The following is a 15,851-nucleotide window of genomic DNA, read 5'->3' as shown; positions in this document are numbered from 1 at the left end:
TTCTGTTAGTCTCCAACTGACCCTTTCATCAGTACTGTCCCCAGTTGATTTATTTAAGCTCACCCTTCACTATCTCAAACTTGACCCTTTTTAAAGTTGTACGTCAAAATAATGAATTATAGCTGTTCATAGAATCATAGTGCGCAAGAAACAGCCATCTGGCACAACACCTGTGGTGGTGCTTTGAAATTGTGATCCCATTAGTCTCCTTCCCCCACCTCTTTTCCTGGTAGCACTATGCTTTTCTTTCCTTTTCAGTCAGTTATCCAACTCATTTTTGAAAGTTACTACTGAATCTACTCTTAGGACCCTTTAAAACAGTGCATTCCAGATTATAACTCTGCCTCTAATTCATTCACCAATTTTGCTAAATCTGTACCTTTTGGTTACTGACTCTGCAAGATGAATTAGTTTCTCCTTGTTCTAATGGATCAAAACTTCTTAAATTTCATCACATTACGACCGTATACAGCATCCCAGCTTCTGTCCTTAATATAATTTTAATTGTAATCATCCTTACGGAGAGAAGGCATGATGTTTTGCAGGATTAGCAAAGTTTGGTTAATGAGCTTTCTTTGCTGCCATCCACTTCTACGTAAATGGATCCTGAGAATGCAGTATTGTGCACCCAGTAGTAGTTCCCTTCTTATGCTGCAGCTTTTAACGAACATAATTTCTGCTCTTTGTTTTCTTTTTAAAACCAATATTCTGAAACACTTCAGTTAAGATAAATTGCTTCACCATTTTGTTCTCCTAATACGGTCTTCTAAGTCCTTTTTTTACAATGTTAATTATGTGCTATTGTAACTTTTTGCATGGGAAGACCACTTTATTAACAGTCTTCAATGCTAAGTTAGCTATTCGTTTTGGTACAGATTTGGCCTTTTAGCACGTAATTCATTACATTTTGAAGCAAGTGGGCTATAAACAGTTTCTCAGATTAGGCAGTGATGCTGAACAGAACTGAGAAATATTTGCTCTGTTCCTTCTCTTTTTAAATGTCAGTTCCTGGAGTCACTCTTACTGGCCTCTGTTAAGATGCTGGTGATTCACCAGTAGCAGTCAAATTGGCCCAGCCTTAGACAAAGTATTTTCCACAATTGTGTAAATTATAATTTTTAAGGCCTTCCTGCTCCAGAAATACTAATTTGCACATCTGACTTTTAATCAGAACCCAGTTGTGAGATTTTGCTGTAGTTAGCTCTTAATTTCTGTGGGATTATATAGAATGTATGCTTAGTTTTATCCTGAGAACAAGTTGAAATACTGGATTTGATAATGTAGGAAGAAACCGGAAGGAAAAAAGAGTTGTACTGTCTTGAATGTGTCCTTTTTTAGATGCCAGAAGTATTAATAATTAGTTTTCATGATGCGCGGATAATTAGGTAGATGTTGGGAACAAAACAATGACACAGCTCCTCCAAGGATTTTCATGAGTGCTTTTGATGTTTTATGTTCACGCCTGATTTGATTGAGTTTGGCAGGCAGCTTGCCGATTGGGAAGGAATTTGATTGGTTGGTCCTATGAGGAGCAAAGTGCAAGAGTGTTTTAGCTCTGGGAGGGCTCTTGTGTGGCTGGTATCAGGGACACTTATGCTCCCTGTCAGCCCTAGCGATAATTTATTTAGGAAGCAACTTTGTAAGCAGAAGACCATTTGGGGGCACCAAGTACTGGGATGATGGATACGTCAGTGGAACCCGCTGCTCAGATAAGAAGCACTGTGCAGGTCCAGAATGTGACCAAATAAAAGATGCCTGAAATTGAGCTTACTAGGCAAAGGCTCTAAGAACATTAGCATCTATTAATGTGGTAACTGGAACTGACTGTTTCATGGGGCTGGAAAACTTACTTTGTTTTCCCAGTGATCAGTAGATGCCCTGAATCAAAATACAGAGACTGGCGGCTCACAGGGAGGGATTTTGTTATTTGAAATTTATTCATGGGATGAGGGTGTCTCTGTCTAGGCCAGAATTTATTGCCCATGAAAAGATGGTGGTGAGCAGCCCTCTGGTTGACCCACGCATAGTGCAGTTACAAAAGTGGCTCCAGGATGAAACCTGATAATAGGCACAGAATATTTGGTGCCAGGGCATAACTGCAGCCAGTGTTTAAATTTAGGTGTAAACTTTAAAATATTGGAAATTGTGAGCACTGTTCTTTGACATTTTACAACTCTGTGGTATGGGCAGATGAACTGTTTGATTGTTTGGGAAGACCCTGCAGGTGAAGCCGAGTTCCTGAAAAGTATATTGACCATGAGATGATTGAGGACTATCAGCCAGCAGTAAATGCTAATTTCCTTTGTTCCTTCATTAACATCCATTGAGTGCATTTGCACAAGAATTAGTTTTACTTTAGTCAGCATGCATGTATCATAACATTTTTAAATTATGAGAGAAACGCTCATCAATGATGCAGCAAAACAAAGTCAAAAGATTGGTCTTGATTATGACAACTAGACACAGTTTATCCTTTTGATAATGGGAACTGCAGATGCTGGAGAATCCAAGATAACAAAGTGTGAAGCTGGATGAACACAACAGGCCAAGCAGCATCTCGGGAGCACAAAAGCTGACGTTTCGGGCCTAGACCCTTCTTCAGAGAGGGGGATGGGGTGAGGGTTCTGGAATAAATAGGGAGAGAGGGGGAGGCGGACCGAAGATGGAGAGAAAAGAAGATAGGTGGAGAAGAGAGTATAGGTGGGGAGGTGGAGAGGGGATAGGTCAGTCCAGGGAAGACGGACAGGTCAGGGAGGTGGGATGAGGTTAGTAGGTAGAAGATGGAGGTGCGGCTTGAGGTGGGAGGAAGGGATGGGTGAGAGGAAGAACAGGTTAGGGAGGCAGAGACAGGCTGGGCTGGTTTTGGGATGCAGTGGGGGGAGGGGATGAACTGGGCTGATTTTGGGATGCGGTGGGGGAAGTGGAGATTTTGAAGCTGGTAAAGTCCACATTGATACCATTAGGCTGCAGGGTTCCCAAGCGGAATATGAGTTGCTGTTCCTGCAACCTTCGGGTGGCATCATTGTGGCACTGCAGGAGGCCCATGATGGACATGTCATCTAAAGAATGGGAGGGGGAGTTAAAAAGGTTCGCGACTGGGAGATGCAGTTGTTTATTGCAAACCCAGCGGGGGTGTTCTGCAAAGAGGTCCCCAAGCCTTCGCTTGGTTTCCCCAATGTAGAGGAAGCCACGCCGGCTACAGTTGATACAGTATACCACATTGACAGATGTGCAGGTAAACATCTGCTTAATATGGAAAGTCATCTTGGGGCTTGGGATGGGGGTGAGGGAGGAGGTGTGGGGGCAAGTGTAGCCCTGCGGTTGCAGGGGAAGGTGCCGGGTGTGGTGGGGTTGGAGGGGAGTGTGGAGCGAACAAGGGAGTCACGGAGAGAGTGGTCTCTGGAAGGCAGTCAAGGGTGGGGATGGAAAAATGTCTTGGGTGGTGAGGTCAGATTGTAGATGGCGGAAGTGTCGGAGGATGATGCGTTGTATCCGGAGGTTGGTGGGGTGTTATGTGAGAACGAGGGGGATCCTCTTTGGGCGGTTGTGGCAGGGGCGGGATGTGAGGGATGTGTTGCGGGAGATGCGGTCAAGGGCGTTCTTGACCACTGTGGGGGGAAAGATGCGGTCCTTGAAGAACTTGGACATCTTGAACATCACCCTTGTCTGCCTTCTGGAGAGACCACTCTCTCCGTGACTCCCTTGTTCGCTCCACATTCCCCTCCAACCCCACCACACCTGGCATGTTCCCCGGCAAGTGCAGGAAGTGCTACACTTGCCCCCACACCTCCTCCCTCACCCCCATCCCAGGCCCCAAGATGACCTTCCATATCAAGCAGTGGTTCACCTGCACATCTGCCAATGTGGTATACTTTATCCATTGTACCCGGTGTGGCTTCCTCTACATTGGGGAAACCAAGCGGAGGCTTGAGGACCGCTTTGCAGAACACTTCCGTTCGGTTTGCAAGAAACAACTGCATCTCCCAGTCGCGAACCATTTTAACTCCCCCTCCCATTCCTCAGACGACATGCCCATCATGGGCCTCCTGCAGTGCCACAATGATGCCACCCGAAGGTTGCAAGAACAGCAACTCATATTCCGCTTGGGAACCCTGCAGCCCAATGGTATCAATGTGGATTTCACAAGCTTCAAAACCTCCCCTTCCCCACCGCATCCCAAAACCAGCCCAGTTCATCTCCTCCTCCCCCCACTGCATCCCAAAACCAGCCCAGCTCGTCCCGGCCTCCATAACCTGTTCTTCCTCTCACCCATCCTTTTCTCCCAGCTCAAGCCGCACCTCCATTTCCTACCTACTAACCTCATCCCACTTCCTCCTTGACCTGTCCGTCTTCCCTGGACTGATCTATCCCCTCCTTACCTCCCCACTTATACTCTCCTCTTCTCTCCATCTTCGGTCCGCCTCCCCCTCTCTCCCTATTTATTCCAGAACCCTCTCCCCATCCCCCTCTCTGATGAAGGGTCTAGGCCCGAAACGTCAGCTTTTGTGCTCCTGAGATGCTGTTTGGCCTGCTGTGTTCATCCAGCTTCACACTTTATTATCACAGTTTATCCTTTTAATACCATTACTGTGACAACTTGCAGCACTGTTGCTTGAGGCTGCATGTTAGAAGCATTAAGCTGAGTAGCTTGCTGGACCCTGTCAAGGTTATTTTGGATCCAGTGTAACATAGAAGGAGCACCTGGGTAAGGACAGTCAGTTTTATTCCATTAATGGATGTGAGTGACCTGATAAGTTCTTGTAACAGTCCAAGGCTGTGTTGCACTGTCAGGGGTACAGTGAATTGGATGAGGTGTCAATGTGAGGTTCTGCCTGCCTGTAAAACATCACGAGGCTCTGTTTTGAGCAGAGAAGTTACCTTTGGTGCCCTGATCAAGACATACCCATCAATCAGGCTATTTGGAAGTTACCTCATTTGCTGTGTTTGAGAGTTTGATGTGCACAAATTGGTTGTTGCTTTTCGTAAATTACATTCGTGATTACTCTCAAAGAAAATAAATATAATTGGCTGTGAATCACTTTAAGGAGTCTGGTGGCCATGAAAAGTGCTGGATAGTGCAAGTCTCTTTGACTTGTTTTCCATTATTTCTGACTGAATTTAAATTCAATCTTGTGTTTTCTGTATCATTGTCCTCTGAAACAACCATCACACTGCCCATTAAGCAATGAATAGCCCGAGAAGGGTTCATCATTTCCAGTATGACTATATGTCAGAATATCGAAATAGTTAACACCAGCCAGTAGTTATGTTTAATTGAGTAAAATTCCCCTTGTAAGGAGCGTACCACTTGGCACACAGTCAATTAAGCAGTAAAATCTAAGAATAGAATTTTAAACCCAATTTTTATCTTTCACTATTCAGATTGATGTGTGGCAAATACTCAAAGACAAAGTCTTTTATTACCATAAAGTATCTTCTGTTGTTTTGCTTTTTGACTGGTGTTTGAGGTTGAAACTGATATAGCTGTCCCATTAAGTCATGATCTGTTGCTGTTCTTGAAGACCAGACAATGAAGCCTTTGTTCATGATATGGTTGATATCAATGGTTCATTTCTTTTCCAGTGCAGTTGATATTTTGCTGAGTGCAGGTGAACACAGGCAATATCCATAATTAACCTAACAGGCAGCTGATGTGGCCTGATTACGTACTGGGGGAGAAAATTGGATTAGTCCCTGAAAACTAGGATGGGAACTGCAGTGGACAGTTGACTTCTTGCCTGTAGACTATAATGCAAGCCGCTTGCCAATTTTGTGCTGCCTACTCATTTCCCTGTGTCCCATCGGCTATAAATGCTGTTATTGGTGAGGCACATCGTTAGGAGTCCTTACTGTGAGTGGCCAGTAACACTTAAATCTGCTCTGCATTGCTTTAAAGCTCAGCAGCACAGTTTAAAAGGAGCAATCTATTGTGGCTGGGAACAGTAACTTGAACAACTGCTCAGCAAGTATCATCACTCGTCTGCCAACCAGATCCTGTTCATAAGACCTCATTCCTCCTGTTTCAACAATTAGCACTGCTGTAAACTTGCATCTGCATCTCTGAAGTTGCGTGCACTTCCAGCTTTAAACTCTGGCACTGTTTTATGCCTCATGATCAATATACCTTGAAAAGATATGTGCTAATAATATAATCACAGTTTGATAGTATATGACCTGAAGGTATTAAAAGTCTCAGACTCCAGTTTACTTGGTTACTTGTGGCATGGCATGCTGATAGTGCTACTGTTTGTAACCAAGTAGCTAAATGTTAACCCAGTTGCTGCCACACTTTGCTGGGGACCTGGGCTTGATTCCAGCCTTGAGCAACTGTGTGTGGAATTTGCATATTCTCCCTGCGTCTCTGTGGGTTTCCTTTGGGTGCTCTGGTTTCGTCCTACCATCCAAAGACATGCAGGCTAGGTGGATTAGCTGTGCTAAATTGCCTGTAGTGTTTGGGGATGTGTAGATTAGGTGGATTATAGGCTGATGGGTCTGGGTGGGATGCTCCTGAGGGTCAGTGTGGACATTTTGGGTCAAAGGGCCTGTTCCCACACTGTAGGGATTCTAGAGTTCTGTGGTTATGAACCTGAGAAATGTAATGTTTGCATACAATAATTAGTCGTAATAAATGCCTATTGAATTCTTCATAACATCCATGTCCATTTCCTTGCATCGTAGGAGACAAAGTAAGTATTGCCTTATTGGGAAAATACACTGTTGCAAACAAAATTACATCAGACGCTGGGCCAAGCAGTGTTAGACTAGACGATCAAAAGCTTGGCTTTGGTTTTAAGGAGTATTTTACAGGAGGAAAGAAAGCTTGACAGGCAGAAGTGCAGGAGACTGCATTGCCTGTAATAAATCCTGCCTGAGGACCTGCTGAGCCAAAGCATGATTAAAATGTTTTTTCTTTTTTTTAGAAAAAAGCCTTCAGGGATGTTTCAGTGCAGAGCTTTGGCATTTGGGAGTTGGCAACTCAGCTGCTAATGGTTAAAACTGGGAATATGCAAGGAGCCAGTGCAAAGATCTCAGAGGATTGTAAGATCCAAATCCGATAGTGCTTATAGAGAGAGAACATGAAAGATCCTGGGAGTACTAGAAAGCCAGGGTGAGAATTTCGGAATACAGTTGCACTTATTATTGAGCTGATAGCTGGTCATCTTGACCGCTGGAGTTAACGGAAGAAAATCCAGGATTACGAATAGCCATTATCAACAACTGTCAGAGAATAAGCAATTGCATCGGTCACCTACATATTAAGGGTGACAAGTTAAACTCTTCCACTGCTTACAGATACCAAACCAGACATTAAAGAGTCTCTGTATTGTAAATCAATTCATACCGACACCCACCTTCAGTGTTATTTGGTCTTCGACGAGAACACAATCTTGTGAGAAATATTGCTGAATAGGAGCTTCGGTATTTAGCTTTCAAATCTAACCCATACTGTCTCCAGAATGTAAACCATGATCAGTCATGCCAAGATTGTGGAATCATCACACAATATCATCTTGTCATCTTACAGGTGAAAAAGCTTTGTTCATTAAAACCAGAACTCCATAAAACAAATTCATCTTTTGAATGAAGAAGGCCGTTAATGCAACTGTCCTGCTCAAACCCCTGCTTTAACCTCAACCCAGTTATGGTGAATTAGTCTCTCTCAGCGACTGTATTCAGCTCAGTCTTTCATCTTTCATTCTTATCATTATGGCTTTGCTCCTTGCACTTCGTCTTTATCTCCCATTCTCTATCTTGCTTTGTGAGGATTGCTTCATGTTTCCTGTTGCCAAGTATTTAGCCCGGGTATCCCGCCTATAAATGTTACTGCCTAGATCCTTGAACACAGTTAAACAGCAGGCAGTTTCTCTTGCTAGAAATGGTAAGCTTTGACAGCCTTTGCTTTTGTTGCAACATCTGAGTAGTTCATGGATCTCTCAAACCTCCCCCTGCCAGTTTTATTACCAAATTGACCTGTACTGAAATAGTGAACCAGAAAGTCGTTGTTTAATTCCAGTAAACAGCACTAAAGTCTATGACTTTAGCTAGTGGAACTTAAATTTACTTCACTAATCTGGGTGTTGATGCTTTTGGTGCAGTTGCTATTATCTGTGCCTCTGAGCCAATGCACTGGGTTTGAATCCCATTCCAGCACCATTGAAAATAATGTAAGTATTTCCAATAGGACTGAAGACGGCAATAAGGCTATGGAGGGAATGTCTTGATCATCCATATTTGGTGCCAACTGGCAAACCTCCAGCTATCACCCTGGCAACCTGTTCCAGAAAATGGAGTTTTGAAAGCACATACTCTATTTTTTCTGAAGAAGGGTCCAAACCCGAAATGTCAGCTTTCCTGCTCCTCAGATGCTGCTTGGGTTGAAACAGAGGGGATGCAGATGCAGCTGTACACCTTGTTATCTCACATGCTTTATCTGATGTGTCACCTAGGCATGAGAAGAACAACAGTCTTATGATATACAAACTCCAAGGAGTAAAGCTGTAATTAAGCAATATGAAACTGTCTTCCAGTTGAAGTCCGAATTGTGCTCAGTACTGTGCATGTACCACAAAAGTGCTAGAATCTGCCATTTCTACAGTTTGATGTCCCATCTGTTTCTTATCCTCCTCTTAAAATGGTAATCAAGAACCATTAAAATCCGGAGTTTAAGGTTGCTTTGTGCATTGCCAGTCTGGATCACTCTGGATAAGCTTCCGTTCTATTTTCCACAGGCAATTTTGCAGCCTTTGACCGAACCCAACACCAACACCCACTCGACTTACCTCCCTTATCCCACTCACGAAATCCTGAATATCTGAGGTTATTCCTTCATTGACACCTGACCCATTCTTGTCCTCTTAACCAGGTACCTTCCATCCATACCCCCGCTGCACTCACCAGTCGCTCTGCACCCTTCTCCTCCCCCCCCCCCCCCCACCATGGCACCCTACTCTCTCACTCAACATCCAATGTATCCACCAAACCTATACTCATCTGCCACCCTACTCCCTTACCAACCCACCTTTCACCCTCACTCCTTAGGTTGGGCACTTACCATGACAGTGTGGAGTGTTGATGTCTTTGGCACCTTTAGACTGTGTGTTACTTACAGTGATCAGGTAGCTGTTGCACTAAAGAGGCGGGGGAAACTAGTTTCTGTGGTGATCCATTCTGACCTTGTCTGTGTAGTTTTCTGGACCCTATCTGTTGCTTCTGGTCAGAAAATCTTAGGAAGGCAAGTAGTCAACTTTATGTCCTATTTAGGGTGGAGACAGGGACTTCAGCCTAGATTGTAAGATTTGGATATGGGTTTTATATTGTAAAGCTATTCAGGAAGAGTTAGAAATCAGCTATTCTGTGCATTCACATCTCGTATGCTGTATCTGTCTGCACTGGAATCATGTGTCAAGCATCAATATAACAAACCACCATCTGCTTCCAGAGCAGGGAGACGTACTACATTATGGAGTTTGAAGTGAGATAAATTTCAACTTGTAGGAAACAAGATAAAACAGGGTGTACAGCTAAAGGTTGTAAGTACTCCAAATTGCAACCCAGTAAGCATGTGCCAAACAATGATGCATGAACCTGTATTCTTTGTGATTTAAATATCAAAGTGGCACTGGAATGGAATTACCAATAAAGGAGAACTTTTAATGTCAATGTTCCATGAAAGCCTAGCCAATTATTTGCCTCTAAGCTTAATTTAGATGATTGTACAGGAAATAAATTTGTGTATCTCACTGCTGCAAAATGTGTTGCAAAATGCACAACCCCTACCAAAGGGGAAGAAGTCTTATTCAGTCTGAAATGCAATTATATAAGATAATTACAAGCACTAAGCTTTTCAGCAATCAGGTGATGTCCGAAACCATGGGAAAAAATTCCATTGGTTTATAACTGTCAGATCAAACATAACATACAGTTTCAGCATCACCACAGCACTTGGTTGTTGGTTGACAGCCCTGTGAAGTTCGGGGTTTGTTCTCTTTAGTTCAGCCTGATGTTGTTTCCACAGGCCAGATGGGAAGAACAGCTTAGAATGACAAATAATCTTAACATATTTATTCAGTTATAATCAATGCTTGCATATTAGCAAATAATACAGAAAACATACTGGCAAGCATAGGACTTATCATGACGACAATTGTTAAGGTGATTCAAATATTCAGTAAGTTGATTTGACCCCATCAGAGAGGGCACTTACCACCGCAGGCACTTACCACTGCAGGCACATCATGGTCTCTGCTACCCTGCTAGTTTGTGACTTTGAGGCAGAGTTTGCTGTTGTTCATTGCCACAAGTTCTCCTTTGTCTAGGATCTATCTAATAGTCAGTCTTAGAGGGCACACTCCATAAAATCTTCACTGAAGAGCAATTGTACTCTGAAATCAAGATAGCTTATTGCCTGATAGCAATAAGTACAACTGCTAGCCAGGAACAATAAAGATACTTGAAGTTCTGCAAGGACTAGAGCAGATCTCTCGCTGTCTTCCCCACCCCTTGCTCTCTCTCACTGTCTCCCCCCACCTCTCTCTCTCGCTGTCTCCTCCTCTACCCCACAGACGGTGTTTGACATCAGATAGCGTGGAACTCTGTGATATAGACATTAAGGTAACGGGGCTGAAGGAGTAAAGGGGCCTGATGCAAGATGTCTGTCCACTGGTGATGGAATACCAATCAGGCTAAGAAATGAGCCACCTAAAGCTAATTTTCCTGAATTTCATGTCGGCTGCGAAATTTGACAGGGCTTACGTGGATCTCCTGTGGTTCCCAATAAACCCGATCATATTTGCCTACAGCTGACTGAAGGGTTTCTCTTTGGGCACTTAGTGACTGATTGTGACCCAGCATTGGGAAGGGGAGGGTTGGTAAAACCCACACCCTCAGCTCCAACCCTCCAGGTGCTTTCCTGTGACTGCTGTTGCATGCCTGTGAACTGACTGGCGGGATACCATGTTGATTAGCTGGCTAGGCATTGGGCCATTACCTCTTGTAGGTGTGTTTTTGTTTAAATGGCTCACAGGACATGAGTGTTGCTGAATTGGCTTTTAAATCCCATCCTTAATTGCCACTGCTGGCACACCATGGTCTCTGCTACCATAGTTAAGAGTCCGGCACATCACTGTGGATCTGGAGTTGCGTGGAAGCCAGACTAGGTAAGGTTGGAATATTTACCTCCCAAAAGGGTGTTTGTGAACAAGATGCGTTTTTACAAGAATCAGCAATGGTTTCATGGACACCATTAAACTAAGCTATTTTATTCCAGGTTTTTACTGAGTTCAGACCTTACCATCTGCTGTTGTGGATTCAAACCCCTGAGACCAGAACATCAGCTTGAATTCCTGGATTATGAGACCATTGGCATTGCCGCTGTGTACACTTATATGTTGGACTGAAACCTTGCCTCAGAGCCAACATGGACCCTCCACGACCTTTCCAGCCCATTTAGTAGTGTAAGGGAGGAACCACCTCACTAGTAGTTAATTTTGCCGCATGTGTTTCTTTTCTGTGTAGCTTACAGCCTGGTTGCATCAGCTCATATCTTGAACTCAGTGCAAGTGAGTCAGGTGTACAATTCTCCCATCAGGATCCCCGCTTTTATTATCTCTTCGGTGACGTGGAAAATAGGATTCTAAATCACAACTTCCAGTGGTTTTGTGATTGGACGCACTGCTCTGTGGTTCAGCTAGGAACTTGGAGGGCTGACCTTAATTAACCCCTGGTTCATTCTCACTGGATGAGGTAACTTCTGCAGGCTCCTTTGACAGCACATGCCAAATCCTCAACCTCTACCACCTCGAAGGATGAAGAGGCAGAAATATGGGGATTCCACCAAGTTTCCCACCCTGCCATCCCGTCTTGGCAATGTATCTCCATTTCTTCACTGGGTCAAAATCCTGGAAATCCTTTCCAAGCAGCGATTCAAGAAGTCAGCTGGCTACCACTTCCACAAGGGCAATTAGGGATGGCCAAAGAATGCTGGCCCAGTCAATGATGCTCATGTCCTGTGAATTATTAATTTAAAAAAATTGATAATTTCTTCTCTCTCGCTGCAAACATTTGTTGGAAAATTCCAAAGGCTCTCCCTCAGATGAGGACATACTTGGCTGTGAGGTCCTCTCAGTCTTCCAACATTTGCTGGTCAGCGGAACCATCCATGAAGCGTGGCTGTTGGAGTATAGAGAAGATATCTTTGTCAGGGTCAGCACGAGGAACCTTAGCTTCAAGCTGAGCAGCATCTTCAAGGGAGTGGGGATAAAATACGGTAAAGATTTTTGAATGATTCACAGTGACATGGCTACATTCCTGCTGTCCAGAAGACATTACCTATTGATGCGCTGAGCACACGTGTGGGTTAATCCAGTTTGTACAGCTTGAGAAACTGTTTTTAAAGAGGCGAGTATTTTTACTGAAGAAACGTATGTGATAAATGGCTTCAGCATATCAAGGCCAGCTATGTAATTCCTGAAAGGGTTAATGCATCACGCACTGTCGGGCCAGCTTTTGTTTAGTCTGCTGGTTGTACATGTCTGCACTGTCTGAAAGCTGTGAGCCTGACTCTGGAGCTGACTGAGGAGGCACTGAAATGGAATGTGAATTACCCCTTGAGACTAAATGGACCACTTTATTAGACACCTCTCGAGAATTTGCTGAAGGCTAAAATTGTTGTTTCTGGATAGTCGGAAATTGACCGCTGAGGATTTTTGGTGAATGGAGGTGTTTCAGGTGAAACCTGAGATTCTTTTAAAAGCTGATTTTGCAATACTTGAGTTTAACTGATAAAGAAAGGATCCAGGTAAGCTATGCCCGTTGGTGGTAACAAGCTACTGTCCCTTATTCAGCTTGGCAGAAGGTGGGGCTTCCTGGTTAATTGAGGGGAGTGGTGCAATTATGAGGAAGCTACGAGGAACAAGGAATAGAAATGTATGTTAATGGGATGTAATGAAATAAGGATGGAGGAAGTTTGTGCAAATGCCAGCCACCTAGGTACAATGACCTGTTCATGTAAATTGTACATTATGATTCTGCCGTGGAATTAAGAATGCCAGCTTCAGTGAAATAAATGCGAGAATCAGCAGGGTCCCATGAACTTGTCCTGGTTCTGGGTTTGCGGTGCTAAAGTGGTTTGAGAATAATAATAATGTGGAAGAGCTGGTCATGAAACCGGAAAGAAATGCAAATCTAAAAGCTTCTTAAAAACCAAAAGAGCTGTGAGTGCTGTAAATCAGAAACATAAACAGAAATTGCTGGAAAAGCTCAGCCGGTCTAGCAGCATCTGTGGAGAGAAATCAGAGTTAACATTTCAGGTCAAGTGACCCTTCCTCAGAGCTATTCTGATTCCTCTTAAAAGCTGATTTAGAGTTTATGGACATAAGCTAGTTTTAAAACCACAAGTTAATGTAGTTTATCACTAAATATAAGCTGTATTTTAATGGTTTATTTTTTTATCCCAGTAGTGTACTGCAAGATGGATTATGTTTTATTTCACCCTATTTGTACTCCTGACAGACTAATCCCTTTTGGAGAACTGACATTCTTATTGGTTTTCTTTGCTGTTAAAAGATACACGAGTTAATGATCTTAGAGAATGGATATTTTCCTTTCCCCATGAAAGATTTGTTTTCGATGTATCCATTACTTAAGGACAGTTAACCAATTAGTTTTGCGCTTAATTGTTAATGGCTTCCTAATTCTATCTTGTAAATTTTATCTCAATGAAATCTGATCAGAACGTGTTTTTTTTCATTCATGAGATGTGGGCTTTATTGGCAAGGTCAGCACTTAGTACCTATCCCTAATTGCCCTTGACGATAGCAGCGAGCTGCCTTCTTGAACTTCTGCAGTCCATTTAGTGTAAATGTAGCCACAGTGCTGTTAGGGAGAGAGGGACAGTGTTTCAGGATTTTGACCCAGTGACACTGAAGGAATGAATAGGAATTTCCAAGTTAGGACGGTGAGTGCCTTAGCGAGGACTTTGCTGGTGTTTGTGTTCCTAAGCATTTGCTTCCCTTGGGCTTCTAAATAGTAAGTTTGAGAGTTTGGAAGCTGCTGTCTAAGGAATCTTAGTGAACTTCTGCAGCACATCTTTTAGCTGTTACATATTGCTATTGCAACTGAGTGAAAGTGGTGGAAGGAATGAGTACTGGTGGATGTGGTGCCAATCAAGCGGGCTGCTTTGTCTCCAGTAGTGTCAAGTTTCTTGAGTGTTGTTAGAACTGCACTCGTCCAGGCAAGAATACAGCATTCCATCAGACTTCTGGCTAAAGCCTTGTAGATGTTGGACAGACTTTGGACAGTCAGGAGGTGAGTTACTGCAGAATTTTAGCCTCTGACCTGCCACCATGCATGTCTTCACTCTCTCCAGTTCTTTTCCCTTCCTAATTTAGCATTGGCACTTTATTTGACCATGAACATAATTTGTCCTTTGGTAACTCCTCAGAGTAGCTACTGTTCATGCATGGGCCTCATCAGCAAGTGGGCACAGAATGTGTTTCAAATAGGGGACGCCATTGCGAAAGCTGATGTTGCCCTCATCCAGATTTACACTTGGATTTCTAATATCATAATCAGAAGCAGAAACGTTTCACGATCTTCAGCTCCATAACTAGAAACCACTGGGCTTAGTTGAAGAACTAATTGCAATATCCCAATTATTGTATTAGCAGGGACTCATTATTAGCCACAAGCTTTTGGTGTGCATTGCTTAACAACTCCCACTGTTGTCATCTTCCATTTTGGTTTTATCTCTTTGAGGAGAGCCCTTTTTCAGAGTGTTGTCTATAGTTTCAACAAATCATAACCTTGGTGTGCAAGTCTCACTATTGAGTATATGCTTTGAATGCAATGTCCTCTGCTTTGATTTCAAAGTAAGTGAGAGTTAGTTTGAATGCTTTTTACTTGTTTAGTTTGGGATCATGGTCAGCATGGATTGATTGGACCGAAGGGTCTGTTTCTATGCTGTATGGCTCTAGAAAACTTTATATGGTGCATCATTTCGGGCAGTAAAGTGAAACTGCCATAGTCCAGGAGGACCATAGGGCTGCTGTCTCTTTAGAGAGAGAGAGAGAGAGGGAGACAACTGATGGGAAGTTGAACATGAGAGTCACCATGCCTTGGATGAGGGACGAGGTTGACAAGGTGGGACCTCAGCTGGTACAGGAGTTGAACCTGTAATGTTAGCATCGCTGTGGATTGCAAACTTCCCATCTGGCCAACTGAGCTAACTGACCCCAAGGCAGTACAGACATGGCTGAAGTGCATGAAGATTAAATACTGTTAATATCTCTAGTCTTTGAAGTCAAATGCAAAACATGGGCCAAAATACTGGAAAAAACTCTCTTTCTCTTTCTCTTTCCCTACCTTCTTATTTCCACTTCCAAATTTTTGGCACCCAATACTTTTATACTGCCCTGTTTTTATTATTTTTTTTGCAGACTCGTGTGGAGGAGCTAGAAGAGGAACTGGAAGCTGAACGGACCATGAGAGCCAAGGTAGTGATGGCACTTCACTGATCCCTTGAATTTAAAATAACAAGAGTAGATAATCTGTTAGGTGACTTCTTTTTAAGAGGCCTGAAGAGGATATTCACTGTCCTAAAACCAAAATTACACTAATACTTCATTGAGAATTAGAACCCCTTTTATTATTGAAACTCTGTCACAGAAACAATAATATTTTTAGTTTAAAACGGCATCGAAAAGACCTTCCCAAGTGTCTTTCATAATTAAACTTGTTGAAGCAGTCTTGAGCTTTTCTGACAAGAAATACTACAATCCATTGTCAGCCTGCTGTTAGTCAGCCACTATTGACTGACGTGGTGCTCATCATACTACAGGTGGCATTGGCAGAGG

The 15,851-nt window shown here is 43.2% G+C and overlaps 1 protein-coding gene across 7 annotated transcripts in view; it reads left to right on the top strand.

The window, feature by feature from the left end:
- LOC125463787 (myosin-16) overlaps window positions 1-15,851 on the top strand; it is a 298,842-nt gene that overhangs the window by 194,487 nt on the left and 88,504 nt on the right. For all 7 annotated transcript variants that reach the window (XM_048555486.2, XM_048555484.2, XM_048555489.2 and 4 more), the window contains one exon: window positions 15,435-15,491. In XM_048555486.2, coding sequence (XP_048411443.1) covers window positions 15,435-15,491 — 57 coding nt within the window. The remainder of the gene's footprint in view (window positions 1-15,434; window positions 15,492-15,851) is intronic.

The sequence above is a fragment of the Stegostoma tigrinum genome, chromosome 22, assembly GCF_030684315.1.
Source record: "Stegostoma tigrinum isolate sSteTig4 chromosome 22, sSteTig4.hap1, whole genome shotgun sequence".
Lineage (NCBI taxonomy): Eukaryota > Metazoa > Chordata > Chondrichthyes > Orectolobiformes > Stegostomatidae > Stegostoma > Stegostoma tigrinum.
This window is presented reverse-complemented; position numbering and strand designations above follow the sequence as displayed.